The following is an 18,465-nucleotide window of genomic DNA, read 5'->3' as shown; positions in this document are numbered from 1 at the left end:
TCCATATTAGGGAAACAATAGGATATTACAGGCCCAACTGATTTCAAGAAGCATTAGTCACCACATTAATTTTTTTCCTATCAAACTGATTTACTGTATGAGTGATTCATATCACATTTTAATGAATATGCAAAAATATGCACAAGTTTAGGTTTATAATATGTATGAAAATGTATAATGCCATTTTAATTCGTACTGATTCATGATTTGACCTAATTTGGATCTGGTGTTTCCTAATACGCAGCACACACAGAATTAGTGATGTCCGGTTCGCGAACGAAGCGTTCGATTTAACCGGTTCTTCTTAGTGAACCGGTTGAACCAGTTAATGACGTCATTACGTCGAGCGTAAAAGAACCGGTGAACCGGTTTTTTCAACCGGTTTATTGAATCGAACTGTCCGAAAGAACCGGTTCGCGGAAAATAACCGAACTTCCCATCACTACACAGAATATCTCATATATCCCATTATTTATTTATTTTTTTCTGTTTACTGGAAGCGTCACTAAGAAACTAACTTGCAAGCATACTTTGTGAGGTTTAGTACAAAAAGGGGACTATTTATTTTATTTATAAGCGACGACTGAAAATATAATATTATATTTAAGAAATTTCACTGACAGTTGCTCTGTTTTAAGTAATATGTGCATGATACCCGTGTGAGGCTGAAAAATTGATAGCGTTTGCACATCACTGCGCAAAGGCTGCGCATTTTGATCCTCTTGATTACATTTCCTCCAACGCGGAAGTTGCGGTTCAAGCGCTGGGAACTGAAATCTAAAACACGTTAGGGATCCGCTCTCCGTAAATAATTGTTCTTTGAGAGTGTCTTGTAAATGATGCACATTCTCCATCCTGAAAATGCATAGCACTTTGAAAAACTGGAAGAAGACGTTTGCAGATTTTGCACCGGATATAGAGTTGACCTGTGGGATAGTGACTGTGATCGTGCTGTCATGTGTCTTTAGTGGCATACCGTATTACTTAGATATTTCAGAGCACTTTTTCAGTTTGGAGTCCAGTGCTGTCATTAGCGGCCATGGTAAGAGTTGTTTACAATTTATAAGTCACAAATGACTCCCTCAGCTCGCTTTGTCCTTCTATAAGGCACAAAAATAGTATGACGTATTAGTTTATTGCATTTTGTAGACTGATGTAGCCTCTTAATGAATATGTTAATCACATTATGTTGGGCAGGACATACCTTAAACTCCTCAAAATTACAGTTTTGTGGTTTGTCGTACATGTCTTTTAAAATCTGGTGCCAGCTATATGCTAATATACTCCTAAACTCTGATAGAATTCACTTTAGTACATTTAAAATGTAGTCTCTCTTTGAGAAAACGGACCAACAATATTGTTGAAAGATTTTTGACCAATAAAAGCGCTAGAATGAGAATGTCCCGCCTTCAGTACCACCCCACAACCGAAGTTTATTGGCTATTTAAACAAAGAGTCCTTCGATTTACACCGCCTCTTTCGCATATGTTAGCCAATCAGAAAAACTGGAGGTGGGTCTCAGGCAGCCTCGACCAATGATGTTTGGGGGTGGGATTAGCTGGAAGATCGGGGTGTGTTTGAGAAACCTGTTTGGAAACAACAGTCAAGCAAACCCCGCCAAAAGAACTTTAGTTCCCACGCACTCCTGCATAATCAAGTCAACCTCTCTGTGCTCTAAACTACATAAATATATACATATTTTGCTAAATATACTGTTTCTATATACATAATCAACATCAATAGTTTTCTATTTATCCATCATTTTTATTTTGTCATTCACAATGCTTTGATCGTAGATCTTTTCCTAATTAAATTATTATTATTATTATATTACATTTTCAGATAAGTTTTTCCTTCAAAGTTTGTAATGTTTACTGCATTAGGTAGCACGCCCTGTTTGCTGTTATGTTATCATATATTAAAATAAGTAAATATACCATCAATTTTTTTTCTTGTGTTACTTAATTTTGTCCCCTCTCTTCACAGTCTACAAACTCTTCACCTATTTCCTCTACCACAAGAATATGATGCTTTTGTTCCTAAGTGCCGTCCTGATGATGCTTCCCTGTAGCGGGCTGGAGCGAGGGATCGGAACGGTCAGATTCCTCTACCGGTCACTGCTGCTGTCGTCCATCTGTGGAGTCCTTCATGTGCTGCTTGAATCACTGCTGTTCTCCCCATCTAATAGGAGCTCAGTAAACGGGCTCGTCCCATTAGCTCTGTCTGTCCTGGGAATGATGACCATCAATTCTGTTATGCGGAAGGCGTATATAATGGGTGTCAGTGTGCCTACTGCATCTCTCCCCTGGATAATTCTAATAATTATAACCCTGTTCTTTCCAAACACTGTCTTCCTTTGCAACGTCCTGGCCATTGTTACAGGAATGTTACGTATCCTTAATCTTAAATGTATAGAATACTTCAGGGTTTTTTTCATACTACAGACCTTGATTTTGAAGCTGACAATCCTGTGATGTAGTTTAATCAGTGTATAGTGTATTTTTAATCTATTCCTTAACTTGGTACTTTTAGATGGAATGGGGTGGTTTTCATTGTTAGAGATGTCAGAATCTAGAGCTTCTGTCTTGGAGAAGAAGTTCCCTTTTCGTTTGCTAAAGCAAATACCTGGTGTCCAGTTCATCCCTGCATCGACCGAAGAGCGCAAAAAGCCACTTGACCTCACGTGAGTGATCAATGCCACAATGACATATGGTCGCCCTATTGTTCACTTTATGGTGTTCATATATTGCAATATGAAGAAGGTTGTTAGAGTGCATAATTTATCTTCCTCATCTTGAGCAGCTGGATGATGCATTTCAGGCTTTTTTTTAATCAATTTAGCATTATGTCTTTGTTGAATTTGTGCCACAGCCAGCCAATTAATAAAAGCCTGTTTAACACAGACTGTTTAAAAGAATTTAAGAAAGATTTATTTTGAGATTGTGTCAGTTGGTTCTGTATGGATGTTATTTTTTTTATTTATGCAGGTCTTTAAAAAAAAGTCTTAAACAGATAGTTCACCCAAAAATGAAAACTCTGTCATGATTTTGAATAATGTTGGTAATCAAACAGATTTGTTTCCCGTTGACTTAAGTTGGACAAAAATTGCAATGGAAGTCAATGGGTACCGAAACTGTTTGGTTCCCAACATTCTTCTTCAGAAAATCTTCTATGTTCCTCAGAAGAAAGAAAGTCACACAGTTTTGAAAAGACATGAGGGTGAGTAAATGATGATAGAATTTTCATTTTTGGGTGGACTATCCGTAAAACCAATACATGTTTTGATTTTTCTCAGTATATTTTCTGACTTTAAAAAATATCTGCAATTCCAGAGATGCTCCACCAGGGTCGTACCCTGTCCAGGCCTACGCTCCAGTAAATGCCGCCAATGGTCAAGTTACAGGACACCTTCCCAACACATTCGATGGTTGGCCGGTCTCACTGTATCCTCAACAGCAATACACATTTACTTCGCCTTACGCTGGAGTCGGCATTGGTCACAATCACGGTCATAGTCATGGTCACAGCCATGAACATCATCATGGGCACAGCCATCATACCGGCAGCCCGTGGATGCCCATGTCCCCATACGCTCAGCATCAGTTCAAGCCTCCAGTTAACCTGACAGGGCAGCCCTTCACTAAACTACCTCAGCCAGGAGTGCCATTCACACCTCCGATCTCACAGCCAAAGTCTGGAGTGCCTGCCTTTCCCACAACTCCTCCTGGAGCCTCTGTGTCATTGTCATCCTAGAGATTTGATGCCTTATCTGCAGGTTTTTTTGTTTGTTCATTCTTCTGATACCTCATGTCTTGTTCCTAGAATTCAAACGGCTCCAGATGTGCAATTTTGCAACCTGGGTGATGTTTAACTTGTTTTTAAATTTATACAGTTGCTGTTTTGCTACATAACATTTTGTACCTTAAATTAAAAACTGAATTGAGTAAAACATTTTTCCATCTTATGTTTTAATCAATTATTTAGCCATTTGATATAATGCAGTATTTTTTTAAACATGTCCATACATCACATTTTGAGGCCAGACAGTGTTTGTGCATATTCTTTATTTGTCAAACATTGTATGACTGAGATCACAATGACATTTCTCTTCCCAAGCAATATTAATGCATTAAGTTTAAAAATTAAACAAATGCAAGCTCGTCTCATTTTAAAACCACAATGCTGAGCATTTTGATGCCATTGCTGCTTTGGCTCAAGGGGGATGAATTGAGGAGTCAATTCTATAATCATAAGTAGAAATCAGTGGAAAAGATGTACCAATCAAGAAAATGAGAGAAGAACTTTCTTTTCTTTTAATAAATGCACCTGTTAAAATGCTAGGAAAATACATACATTTAATATATTCCTATGACCATTAACACTTGACCAGTTTGCTAAAACTTTAAAAAAAGACTAACAGAATGTAACACTTCACCCAATGATGGGAGTCATGTTGACTGCATAATTACTCATTCAACTGCTACTTAACATTAGTGTAAAATAATGCATAAAAAGAGTGGCAGAACATCTTGAAACAACAAGAAATAAGAATGAACAAACATCACATGATCAAAAAAACACAACTGACCTAAAATGTTCATTTTCTGTAACACATTGTAGGATGTTTTGATACACAGTGTCACAAAAACTAAATCTAAAGTTTTACAGTACGTCACAAAGTGATACTTGCAGTCTTTTCACATAGAGATAAAACAATAGAAAGAGTATGACCAAATTTATATGAATATTCTTTATAAGGCCTCACTCAAAAAAAGAAGAATTTTGCATCTTTGACCTACATTTGCATATACATGAACACCCAATACCACTTAGGGTTCAAATTCAGTCTATCATAAACTTTCAAATTCAGTTTATCATAAACTCATCTAAAGGAAGAATGTTTAACCACGCTTTTGTGTGATGTTGGGAGTGCTGTATCTCATCAAAATTCTATTATATAAACAATAAATCAGTCCAGACAAATTCATGATTAATGTTTTAGCTCTAGCATTTGGAGAAATGATGGTTTGAGGTAAAGTGGCAAAGATTGGTTTATCAGTTAGCTTAGCTCCAAACGTCCTGCAAGTAACGGCCCTTGGTCATCAGCTTCTTGAAATAGTCCACAGCTTGAGTGTGCGTCAGGCCGCCCACCTCCTCTGCAATCTCATAGAAGGCCGTGTGCACGTCCCGAGCCATGTTACGTGCATCTCTGCAAGGACACATATTCTCATTACATACGCAGGCAAAATTGCTGCTGGAAAGAGATGCTGTGGTCTTTAAAGATACAATATGATACTGGTGAATGGCAGTATTGAAGCACTATAATTATTTCAAGCTGTTTATTGTTCTATGGAAATCCTGCCAGTTACTACTAATGTGGATTGTGTTCATAAGAATGTTATTCATCTGTGGTAGAAGCAACTTCTGGTTCTTATTTATTTATTTTTATATGGGCATTATTTGAATGAATGAGCTTCCACAACTGCTTGTTTTTCTTCAGAAGATGTTGCACATAGATCTGTAAAAACAACACAGTCCACAGAATTCCTCTTCAGTTCCAAACTAAAAATGGAAATCTTTAATATCGTGAAAACTCTTTTTCTGGTAACGCTGAAAACTATGGTAATGAAGACCAGTCATATTGGTCGTTTAGGAAGATGAATAAGTGGAAAAAATAAACAAATAATATGCAGTGCATCTTTAAATTTGGATGCAAATAAATATATTTATCTGTTTCTTGTTTTTTCAATATGGTACAATTTTTGAAAGAAAAAAGGCTGCATTTATTTACAGTAAAAAAAAATAATATTGTGAAATATTATTATAATTTAAAATAACAGTTTTCTATTTTAATATCTTTTAAAAAGTAAATTATTCCTGTGATGCAAAGCTGAATTTTCAGCAGCCATTACTCCTGTCTTCAGTGTCACATGATCCTTCAGAAATCATTAATATCATTGTAAAATAAATTTATTTTTCAATATTCTTTGATGAATATAGTTCAAAAGAACAGCATTTATTTGAAATGGAAATCTTTTGGAATATCATAAATGTCTTTTGTTCAATTAATCCATCCTAGCTAAATAAAAGTTTTATATAAAAGTATATGTGACCAATATTGGATTTTAAAAAATGTATTTAAAAATGTGTAATTCCTATTTTTAATTTGTATTAGTTTTGCCGTCATCTGCCACACACTTCAACAAGTTATCTTTTTAAAACACTAATAATTCAACACTGTTAATCATAACATTTAGCAAATCTCAAAATGAATATCCATTATGCAATACAAAAATAATTTTATAGATTTTCTTTAGCCAATATAGTATAAAATACACACATACATATATATATATATATATATATATATATATATATATATATATACACATTTATAAATTCAATATACATATTATTTCATGTCCATGATACCAAGTGGTTCTTACCCACAAACGTAGATATGGGCATTATTTGAATGAATGAGCTTCCACAACTGCTCCTTGTTTTTCTTCAGAAGATGTTGCACATAGATCTTTAAAAACAGCACAGTCCATAGAATTACTCTTCAGTTTCAAACTAAAAGTGGAAATCTTTAATATTGTGAAAACGATTATTTTGATAACGCTGAAAACTATGGTAATGAAGACCAGTCATATTGGTTTGTTTAAGATGAATAAGTGGGAAAAAATATTATAATAATATTATGCATCTTAATATAATAATAGTTATAACATTAATAATATGCATATTTAAATTTGATTTGAATTTGAATATATACTTAAAAATATATATTCTATTTCTTGTTTTCCAATATGGTAAGATTTTTGAAAGAATTTATTTACAGCAAAAACTGTAATATTGTGAAATATGATTTGAATATATTTTAAAAAGTAATTTATTCCTAGTTTTCAGCAGCCATTACTCGCCTTCAGTGTGACATTATTCTTCAGAAATCATTCATATTTTTGTAATATAAATTTATTTTTCAGTATTCTTTGATGAATATAAAATTCAAAAGAAGAACATTTGTTTGAAATAGAAATCTTTTGTAACATCATAAACGTCTTTACTGCCTTTTGTTTAATTCAATGTAGTCTCAGCCTCAAGATGTCATGCCCACGGACCGTTGGCTGAACGTCTGATGTATACGGCACACAAAATTGGAAACACTTCAGGAGTTTCAAAGTCGTCATCGGATTGGTTGAATTATACAGGATTTCCTGGAGTTGTGTGTGTGTTGCATTCTTTAACGTTCTGCCTGGAAACAAAGATGCAATGATGCCAAACCCCGTCACGGCAGAAGAAAGCCGTCGTGTTTACAACTGTGACAATGAGCGCTTATCAGGATCAACTAAACACTGGATTTTCAAAAGTATGTGAAATATTAAAAGTTCGCGACATAGAATCTTTAAAATACGTCCAAGAATTTTACACACCAGTCTGTTACTGTGGGGACATTTCCACTCCCCTAAACATGACGCGGGACAAAACGAAACGTGATTGGTTGCTTTACCTCTCAGCCATATGGCCTCTTGGGCGATCCTTAGCCATTCAAAGCGGCCAAGGTTCCCAGACCTTCTGCTGTCAGTCTGAAGGTCTGGCTACGTGAGACTAAATTCAATGCATCCTAGCTGAATAAAAATATTATATAAAAGTATATGTGACCAATACTGGATTTTTAAAAAGTGAATTTTAAAATGTGTAATTCCTATATTTTTAAATTTGTATTAGATTTGCTGTCATCTGTCATACTCCTAAAGTTAACTTTTTAAATTTAATAACACGGTTAAACATAACATTTAGCAAATCTCAAAATGATTATCCATTATACAATATAAACAAATAATTTTATTGATATAGTATGTAATTTTAATATCATTAATGACAGCCATAACAAGAAAATAATTTAGTTACTGGCCAGAATTTAGATTTCAGTGCATCCCTAAGTTACTCACCTTGTGCTCCTGGTCTCTGGAAAAGGCAACGTTAAGCTGTGTCAGCACACCTGCCCTCTCAAACTCCTCCAGTTCCTGCTGGTACAGGAAGTCCTCATTCTTATGGCGACAACCAAAGTAAAGTATCGTCTCACCAACATCCTTCCCTGCAAAAGAGAGCAAAAACTGAGTGAGATACTTTCACTATATTATTATTAACAAGTTATGTCAAAGCCAGTTTCAAGCTTGACCTTGTTCCTTCTGCCATGCTCTCTCCTGGATGAAGCCCACAAAGGGGGCGATGCCAGTGCCAGGCCCAGTCATGATTACAGGATTACTGGGTTTGAACGGCAGGCGGAATTGGGATCTCCTAACATACATAGGAACGGTGTGCTTGTGGCCATTCTCGGTCACTTCTTTGTTCTTAAGCCAGTTGGTGGCCACACCCTTGTAGACTCTTCCTGTCTTTGTGGTGTACTCGATCACCACAGCACAGATGTGGATAGAGGTTGGATGGACCTGAAATGAGGGCGAACAAAGTCTGTGTCAACCTCAACGTTTTTAATTCAAGGTATAATATCGAAAACTGCAGGGTTTTACCTTGTTGGAGGAGGCGATGGAATAGTATCGAGCCTGAAGTTGAGGAAGGAGCTCACACAGGTGGTCTTATAGGAGGGTTCAGGGAAGGTAGATCCTCTAGAATAGCCAATATGTTCCTCTCAGAATCCAAAACCCAACTCTGATACAAAGCCTTAAAGGACCAATCAGATGGTGAATAAAAATTTTCAAGTTTTACTGTAGATTACTATTACATCAGTGACTATGACGTGATCCTAACCTTTCCTTCAGGTGAAGCAGACGCCATCTTGCGCATGTTTTCTTGTTCCTGAGGATCAGAGGTGTACTGCGACAGCTCATACAGCACGTTTTTGCGTGGTGTGTTGTTGATGTCAAGGTAATGGGTCAGTGCTGTGCGGTATGTGGATGGACAGGGGAACGGGTGCTTTTTATTGGATTCCTCTGCAGAATTGAAACATTATTAGCAACCATAGCATGTTACAATATACATAAAAACATATTCTGATTGTTTAATTTCAGATATTAGTACATACCATCCAGATTTTTGAGTGAGATTACAGTATCAAGATCTACTCCAAGTCTCTCTCCTATTCTGCTGACCACCGCTGCATCATTTGTGGGGTAAACAGCAACATGGTCTCCAGCATCATATCTGCCAAGTTTGGAAATCAATTGATTAATATGTGGATATAAAAAAAAAACAAAAAACTGGACACTGCATGAATATATTACTCAGTAGTGTACAACGTAGAGTCTGCATGCAAATGTCTTTTATATGCAATCCTAATAACATAACAGTATTGTATTGCAAAATTGTAATTATAAAACGGATAGTTCCGGTCCTTGATTCTGATTGGCTGAGCCACGTTTGAAGCTGTTGTAAATTACTCTACAAACATACACCTTTGTTTACGTCTGTGTGTTGCTTGGCAACCACTTTGTTGCAACGACAACAATTCTGAGGAACTACATTGTTTGGCGGAAGAATAAAGCAATAAGCCCCAAGAAGCCATGGTTTACAGTGAATTTATAACAGTTAAGGGGCGTTGTTAGCCTAAAACCCCCTTAGCTGTCATAAATTCACTGTAAACCACGGCTTCACAGGGCTTATTGCTTTTATAAAACGGTTATTCCATATACGAAGTAAGGTTTCACAAAATAAAACAGAGCAAATAACGTGTAATGATAAGAATAAAAACAGTATTCTTCCACCAAGCAATGTAGTTCCTCAGAATCAGTTGTGGTTGCAACAAAGTGGTTGCCAAGCAACAGATAAATGGAAACAAAGGTGTATGTTTGTAGAGTAATTTACAACAGCTTCGAATGTGGCTCAGCCAATCAGAATCAAGGACCAGAACTATCCGTTTTATAATAATGTTTTTATTAATATCATTACACTTTATTTGCTCTGTTTTATTTTGTGAAACCTTACTACGTATATGGAATAACCGTTTTATAAAAGCAATAACCCCAGTGAAGCCAATGGTTTACAGTGAATTTATAACAGCTAAGGGGGGTCGTTTCGCGTCGTGTCTAACAACGCCCCTTAGCTGTTATAAATTCACTGTAAACCACGGCTTCTTGGGGCTTATTGCTTTAGAATAGAACTGTGGAATCAATATCACATCATCATCATGTCATGAACACAGTTATAGGAGTGTGAATCTTCTCATTAAAACTAATCAAGAACATGGGCTATATTACACCCTAAAAACAAAAGAAGGAAATAAATTATATTTAATATAAAGTAGAATAAATTAATTTGTATATAATAAAATTGTATTTATATTATGTAATACAATATCACTTTAAATAAAAAATTAAACCAAGCTTAATTTTCTTCCTACTATTTTTTTTTTTCCCTTTTGTTTTTAGGGTAAAATGTGACCTGGAAATGTTTTCATGAGATCCACCCAACAAGTCAATTGTTACACATACCTGATTTTAGAATCCATGACATCTAACTCGATGTGCATCAAGTGCCGGTTTCCTCCTCTGTTCAGCTTACGGTTAACAGTGACAGGTGCAAGGAAAAGATTCTTTGAATCAAACGGTCTACACAAATCAAATGAATAACAATGCGATCAGATAAAACGCTTTAGTATAACATTTCCGTATATCATTTAAAACATTAGACTCAAGCTAATCCTAAAAAAAGTTATTCACAAAACCGTGAATAAAAAAACATTACACAAACTGAAGGTCATTTTACATACTTCTTAACAATAGAAGCATAAAATTAACTCTCAGCTCAGGAGTGATCTTTTAAAATGCCAATCAGTGTCATACAATCACTTAGTTGAAAGGGGTGAACTCACGGTTTCTGTGTCTGAAAGCTTTTGAGCCGCCCCATCTCTCCGGTGTACACTTGATTCATATTGATGTCATTATGAACCACCAGTTCAAACTGCCGAATGCTGAAAGAACACAGAAAGGATTGGAGATCTCATCCAAGCCAGCATTTAAAGCATTCAAGACACCTATGATGTTTAATAAGATGCAAAAACCTATTCAAAGCAGGACAGGAGAGGTTTTTGTTATGGAAGAACATGATAAATGGATTTGCTTCCTCTAATATGGAGATGAGACAGACACTGCATGTGTTGTGAGGCCACAAAATACCCATCAAATAAACATCACGTTTGAACTAGACAATCGGACACAGCTGGTCTGCTCTTTTAAATTCTACTATTTGTTGCCTACCAATACAAGACTGTATTGCAGACTGTTTTTAAATGAAAAATTGTGATTTAATTATAAGACAAGCAAATGGAGAATAAAAAAGAAAATATAAAGAATACCTGCTTTCTTCTCCCGTGGCCTCCACTCCAAAGAACTCACATACTGCAGGCCAAAACTGCTCCTTCCAAGAGATAAAATCCTCCTCCAAGCTACAAATGATTTAAGATTAAATAATCAGGACAGGCAATGATTTATCCATTTTATCTGTTTCAATCTGAATCTTTTTATTTACTCACTTGCTGTCGTCATCCCCGAGACCCAGGTCAAAGACCCTTTTTCCCCCAAGTTCAGCAAACCTCTTGTCCGTATACTTGCCTGTGGCATTGAAATGCTCATATGTTTTATTTCCTAAACCAAACACCTAAGAAAATTAGCAAAAAAAAAATAAAAAATCATTCAGTTTCTGCAAGGAGTAAATTAGACACAGAATGGAAAACTTTTCTATCAACACATACAAAACTTTAAAGGCTTAGTATCAACTAAAAACATTCAAATTCTCTTGAAATTTTGAAATGTGCATATTATCTACTATAAGGTTTTACTTTTACATTCAAATCTTCCTCTCCTGTTTAAAAAGAATCATTCAGTGAAACTGAGACACAAAAAACATTACACATTTTATGGAGGAATAAATCTAGAAAAATATACTTTTATTCCAAAATGGTCCGTTTAGTTCAAAGTTTTGGCAAATGGAAATGGAAACTAAACTAAATAATGACTTTTGGAGAACAAAAAATATTTATGATTAAAATTGACTTTAAAGAAAGAAGGCATAAAAGAAAAATCAATAATTTTGACCCATACGATGTCTTTTTGGCTATTGATACAAATATACCCCAGCGACTTAAGACTTTGTGGTCCAGGGTCACAAATAACACTGTAGACGCACTGCAGTGATGTTTCCAACCACATGTTTTATCACGCTGTCCCACCACAGCCACATAAAAGAATCTGAGAACTCCAGACTGAAACCACAAGGCTTTCATCCAGAATACAGGTCCAACTTAAGGAGTCTGGACACACATGTCTCCAGAATCAAAGAAACAGAAGATCTAGTAATATGGTTCCATCTGAAAGAGTCCCGCTAAGAGAAAGGTTCCGCTGGGATGGAGCTCTAGCTTTGTTTGGCTAGGCCAGATGTTTCCATTTGGTAAGAGAGAACTGATGAGGATTCCATGGGCCCCTTAACTATGGGACAGCCTCAGGCTCAGGCTTGTTAAGAACTTCACCGACTGCCTAGGAAATAGGTACCACTCCATAAAAAGGCCAGGAATTTTGGAGGTTGCCCATTGATGGACGGTTGTCCCATGCAATCTCTTGAGCTCCATTTACTCACCACAGAAATTAATCATAAAAAGAAACAAATTAGCTTTCTGCACTTTTCTGATGTTGGATTATTACTCACAGCAAAATTGACCCCCTCTAGATCGTCATCAGTCCCTTGCATCCAATCATAGAACTCCTGAGCGTTGTCTGTGGGGTCTCCCTCTCCATAGGTTGCCATGCAGAACACAGCCATGGAATTAGGAATCTCTTTTAGTCTAGACAGCTCGGACTGCGAATGGGAGATTATAATGACAAAAGTCAAAAGTATTGTAAAGTATTCCGTTCTGATCTTGATTAATAGATTTTTAATAGTTCCTGTAATATTAAACAGGAAGCAATAATGGTGAAAGTACCATGTCGTATTCCTCTGGGTCTGTGGCCATGCCTTTCATGCCATAGCGATGGGCATCTTTTGCCAGCCTGTTAGCAAATTCCTCAGCAGTCCCTGTTTGGGATCCATAGAACACCACAACGTTTCGGTTCTAGAATGGGAAGATATAGAAATCAAACATAATGGAACTTTTTTTTAATTGTTCAAGGTGGTGAAATTTTCACCAATTATTTCAACTTTTTAGAACTTGACTGAAGTACTATGGTAATAAACTGTTCCTGAAAATCTCACCGTTTTCTTCATTTTCTCAATAAAGCTGGTCTCGCGTATTGGTGGTGGTCTATAAAGAGAAAAAGAAGAAAACAAGAAAAAAGAGAGAAAGAACATGTGAAAAGGCATGCCAGACCAATTATAAAATTATTTTTTTATAAACTTTCTATTCATCAAAAATCCTGAAAAAAACAAACTGTTTTTAACATTGATAAAAAAAATGTTTCTTAAGCATCAAATCAGCATATTAGAATGATTTCTAAAGGATCATATAACACTGAAGACTGGAGTAATGGCTGAGTAACGAAAATTCAGCTTAGCCATCACAGGAAAAACTACATTTAAATTATATTAAAAACAGAAAACAGTCATTTTATATTGTAATAATATTCACAATATTATTGTTTTTACTGCATTTTTGATCAAATTAATGCAGCCCTGGTGAGTAAAAGAGGCTTCTTTCAAAAACATATCAGGGTTAGTGTATATAATGTATATAATCAAACTATTCAAATGACTAAACACAACCATCATTGCACTGGCAAGACATTGCAGTGCAAAACAATAGATTCTTCCCCTATATATTGTTTATAGCTCCAAAGTAAAGAAAAAAATTATCCCTTTCTCATTGAAAATCCATGCAGCATTTCACAAGACATTCCACAAAATATTCATGCCTTTGTGCAAATGAAAATTATAAACTTTTTGCACTCCACTCGTACAACAATGTGTTGCACTGTTAAGACAATAAGCAATTCCTAAGAGCAAAAGCAACTACACAAATGTCATAAATAGCACCTGAAATATCTACCACAACAGAAGAAACACTGGTTAAACATCCGTCTGTCCCGGACTAACCTCTCTGCAGCGGCCAGTCTGTCCTGAGGCAAAGAGAACATGCATCCCATGACTGAGGAAAAGACCCTGTCCTTTAGGATTCGGCATACAGAGCACTTTCGTCTCTAAGAGGTTCGGCTCAAGCCCTCAGACAACCTGAGAAAGTCCTTTGGACTGCATAAAAGATCATTAGGAGGCTCTGTAGAAAACACATCACTCTACAGTGCAGGAAAAGGGGGTGTGAGGCAGGCGAGGGTCTGAAACAGGCTCCCGAGCACGCTCATTCTCTCATTCTCTCTCTCTCTCTCCATCTGGCCAGAGCACAGCGGCTGCAAAGCAACAGGAATATACAACATTTCCCATGGATCTCTGCAGCACAATGCTGTTACTGAACCCCCACCCCATCCTAAATGCACACGCACATAGACATGCAAAAAACTTGAATGCTCCTGCCAACACAAACACAAGGAGTCCATTCCCTCCTTTTCCCAGCCTAATAAAACCCAAAAGAGCACTAAAACAAAAGCGAATCTAAATTCCTGGATTTAATTAAGTTTTTAAAACACTTTGCAATGTGTTTCACTGCAGACTCCACATAAGAAATGCATTTGATTAAAACAACTAAAAAAGAAAGACTAGTGGAGTTGTCAAGACTTTGGCAGGATGGCTTGGACTGGCTGCGATCCTTCAATGTGAGTAATGTGAACCAGGAAGCGGAGAGAATTGGAAGAGGTTATCCTTTCCTGCTCGGTAAACATGTCTTCCTGACACTAGAGTTCTCTACTTATACATAATTTCCTCCTGCATTCTTTTCTGCTCTTTATGTATTGCTGTTATTCCTTTTTTAGAAAACACAATCAATAAATGGTGAAAAGAGATTTATGTCGGAAGGAAAAGCTATGTTTCTGAAAATCTGTTATGTTCACCAAGCCTGCATTTATTTGATCAGAAACACAACAAAACAGTAATATTGTGAATTATTTTTACAATTGTTTTCTCCATCATTCTATTTTTGTCATTTATTCCTGTGATGCAAAGCTGCATTTTCAGCAGCTCAAGTTTTCAGTGTCACACTGTCACACGATCCTTCTGAAATCATTCTAATATGCTGATTTGGTGCTCAAAAACACTTATTATTATTATCATGAATGTTTAGGTGCTTAATATTTTAGTGGAAATCGTGATACATTTATTGCATGACACTTTGATGAATAAAAAGTTCAAAAGAACAGCATTTATTTGAAATGGAAACATTTTGTATAATAATGTATTTACTGTCACTTTTTATTCATTTCATGCATCCTTGCTGAATAAAAGTATTAATTTCTTTAAAAAAAAAAAACATTTTTGAACAGTACCTTGGTGCTAAAGTCATCAGGCCTTTCATTGTTTTCAAGATTGAATATGTCACAAGTTTAATACACAACATTACAATGGACTAACAAGGATTATGAGGAGCATTCAGGAACAATAACATCCTGTGACTCCATCTGAACAAACAGTGCTCATACAATTCTTCTGTTTATTACATAGCTCACTTTAATGTTTGATATCACCAGCTAAGTCACTGACGCGTTTTTTCAGAATTGTGAAAACCGAACAGGAAATTAACTTTTACCAACTTGACATGTATGAAAATATGTGGACAAAGAAGAAGCGGTTGGCACTTAACCACTGTGTATATGAACTGTGTCTCAGCTGCTGCAGACCATAATGCTGAGACAGAATGTAATGCACGCACATTCTCTCAATCCCATGATGTCAACACTTTGCAATGTTGGAGCCCATGACCAACTGAACCACAAAGTGCTTTAGGAACGAGCCATGGTGCAGAAATTATGCTTTGTTCGAACAAGGCCAAAGGCCTATGGGGAGAAAAACTATAAACAGGCCATCCAACAAAAATATTATCGCAAATTTGAGCCCCATAACACAGTTTCTGCCATGGACTGTAAAGCCTTTTGTACCTTTATTATTTGCATTTACACTGGTGGTTGAGGAGAGATCCCCCATATGATTGTAAAGTGCTTTGGGTGTACAGCAATACACAATACAACGCTACATTCATTATATATATATAACATAACGCTATCCTCATTCATTCGTTCATTCACTTTTGTGTGTTTCACAAGACTCTTTCAAGGCTCTGATCAACATTTCAGTTGTGCAGAAAAATTTGTGTGGGTTTAATATTTCCCTCTTGAGGACAAATGAAGGGGGAAGGGGAGTTCAAATGAGGCACTTACACTGCAGGGAATGTCTTCAAATCCAGAACAGGCTCTGGTTTTTTTCGGAAGAAGAACCAGTAGATAAGCAGTCCTGCGATTAGAGAGAACACAAAGATGTCCAGAGAGCCGAGGAGAGTCTCCGGAGGCTGATACTCATCGGAGAGCAGCTGGGATTCACTGTCCTCCATTTTCACATAATTCAGTGAGCAGATATGTCTGTAAAAACAGATTGTTTTCATAACAGTATTAGTCAACAATTGATTGAAGTGACTCTGAAATACACGCACACAGACAATTTATATTTACATATAATTTATTAATCATATTTAAAATGTAAAAACGCATATTTTTAGGATAAATGGTGTAGATAGACAGTATAGATTAAAACTTTTTTTTTTTTTTTTACATTTTAACTTGCAGTTTGTGGCCATGTAGTTGGCGTTGAAAAACAATAGAATTTGTGACTTTTTGTCATGTTGTGCCCTCTTTTGAAGAATCAATGTAATTACATAATGATGACCCGTCACCAGTTACAAAACACCCTTTCTTTTGAAGGACTTTCGTCAATTTCTAATTAATGTAATTGTTCACCATCTCGGTTCCTTAGAAACTTTTATCACTCGATAACAGCTATGGCGTGTTACAAAACAGCCCTCATCTCTTAAAAAGCATAAGTACTGTTGTACTGACGTGTTTTTGAACATTTAACATGGTTTTGCTTAAATACTTTGATGTACATGGTACATGAATATGTTAATATCGCGTAGCAAAGTTACATTGTGTACCATCTCATACTACCACTGTACTATGCTACCATAGCCATAGAATATTTGTAAGGGCAGACATAGGCGTATATACACCAAATGTTCACTTTTTGTTTATGACTTCACAAAATGATTGACAATACACTAACAGGAAAGGATATTATTATAATTCAACAGTTACACGACAAAACACTAAAAAACACATACCTCCGGTTAGCTAGAGCAAGACGCACAGCACGAGCTTACGTCACATTGAAACGCCGGGTTGCCAGTCACAAGCTCAAATATCCCTCCCGTATCTTATCCCCGCTAAGAGCAGGCATAGTTTAACTTTGAACAGATGCTACTTTTTTTTGCTTTATTGTAATGTTTAGAATGCGTTAACGTTCTTCAAATATATATTTTTTTATTCTGACGTATTTGTCCACTGCAGCAACTTCTCCCCACTTGGAACTGACCTGTCTGTGAGCGTAGAGTTATTTGGCAATTATATATGCTATGAGAGTGTAATTCAAATAAGAAAATAAGAGAATTAAAAAACTGTTATGCTCAATTAGGTGAATTCTTTACTGGAAATTTTGGTTTAAAATGCAAGTTTATGAGATATCTTTATAATATTAAAAACCTTGGACCTAACGTTCTGCTGAAATATTTCCAATTCCCATTTCTGTTTGACAGGGCTTCCTCAGTCAATTCTTGAAAATATTGAAAAAGTCGTTCAGTTTTTCCTAGCATTTGGCTGACTGCACATGCCTCTACTCACATGAAGGTGTCATGGTCCTATGATGGTAAAGTCATGTGTTGACATTGTGGAACAATGCCACTGATAGCAAATGATTTCCATAAATGTCTTCTAGCTTCTGTTTGAGTTCTCTGAACAATCATTAACTTGCCCATTCTAATCAACTTGAAATATAGGCCAGAGGTGTTTTACAAATGTGGAAAAAGAAAACATCAACATACTGTTATCATATTCTGATGTCATGACTTTCTTTGGCATATGGTGTGCAAACATCATGACACTTAGTCCTTTAATAAAATAAAATAAAATAAAAAATATTAAATATTAAATATTTTAGGTTTAGGGAAAAGACATTTCATCCCTTATGCTTTGTGACACATTTACAAAAATCATAACTTGGCCAGGTTGAACCACAAACAGAAAAAAAAACATTTGTTGAAAACATTTAAGCAACAAAATATTAACACACTGACATTTAAAAAAAACATTCATATAAAACATAAATTGCTTTAATAAAGAGTTCAGCAGTGCCTTTGTGCCGGTCATTTATAAAGCTTTGGCTTTGTCCTGATCCATGTATTTGTGGTAAACAACACCAAGAGTAGTGAAGAAATTTCCCATGAACAAAACAAGGAAAGTAGAGGCGCACATGAGAACCTACGAAGAAAAAGAAAATATTTCAAATATAAATTATTTCAAGTTCAACATAACC

General features: G+C 35.9%; 2 protein-coding genes and 1 pseudogene across 2 annotated transcripts in view; 1 reads left to right on the top strand and 2 right to left on the bottom strand.

Moving 5' to 3' along the window:
• The first annotated feature begins 727 nt into the window (after nucleotides 1–727).
• On the top strand, nucleotides 728–4,403 carry LOC107697423 (rhomboid domain-containing protein 2-like). The gene is made up of 4 exons (XM_016498194.1): nucleotides 728–1,042; nucleotides 1,987–2,391; nucleotides 2,533–2,683; nucleotides 3,333–4,403. Exons 1-4 carry the CDS (start codon nucleotides 862–864, stop codon nucleotides 3,751–3,753), a joined length of 1,158 nt encoding a protein of 385 aa, XP_016353680.1. The 5' UTR covers nucleotides 728–861; the 3' UTR covers nucleotides 3,754–4,403.
• A 74-nt stretch (nucleotides 4,404–4,477) lies between these two features.
• Nucleotides 4,478–17,412, bottom strand: LOC107697422 (NADPH--cytochrome P450 reductase-like; annotated as a pseudogene).
• Nucleotides 17,413–18,299: 887 nt separating this feature from the next.
• LOC107697377 (transmembrane protein 120A-like) overlaps nucleotides 18,300–18,465 on the bottom strand; it is a 4,076-nt gene continuing 3,910 nt past the window's right edge. The window contains exon 12 of the mRNA XM_016498153.1: nucleotides 18,300–18,410. Coding sequence (XP_016353639.1) covers nucleotides 18,300–18,410 — 111 coding nt within the window. The remainder of the gene's footprint in view (nucleotides 18,411–18,465) is intronic.

Source organism: Sinocyclocheilus anshuiensis, unplaced genomic scaffold, assembly GCF_001515605.1.
Source record: "Sinocyclocheilus anshuiensis isolate Anshui unplaced genomic scaffold, SAMN03320099.WGS_v1.1 scaffold939, whole genome shotgun sequence".
In the NCBI taxonomy this organism is placed as follows: domain Eukaryota; kingdom Metazoa; phylum Chordata; class Actinopteri; order Cypriniformes; family Cyprinidae; genus Sinocyclocheilus; species Sinocyclocheilus anshuiensis.
This window is presented reverse-complemented; position numbering and strand designations above follow the sequence as displayed.

Excerpts from the sequence above, each read along its gene's own strand:
- LOC107697423 (XM_016498194.1), top strand. The coding sequence starts at position 862 with ATGCATAGCACTTTGAAAAACTGGAAGAAGACGTTTGCAGATTTTGCA. Across the intron at positions 1,043-1,986 it reads TGCTGTCATTAGCGGCCATG|TCTACAAACTCTTCACCTAT; the intron begins GTAAGAGTTGTT and ends CTCTCTTCACAG. Across the intron at positions 2,684-3,332 it reads AAAAAGCCACTTGACCTCAC|AGATGCTCCACCAGGGTCGT; the intron begins GTGAGTGATCAA and ends CTGCAATTCCAG.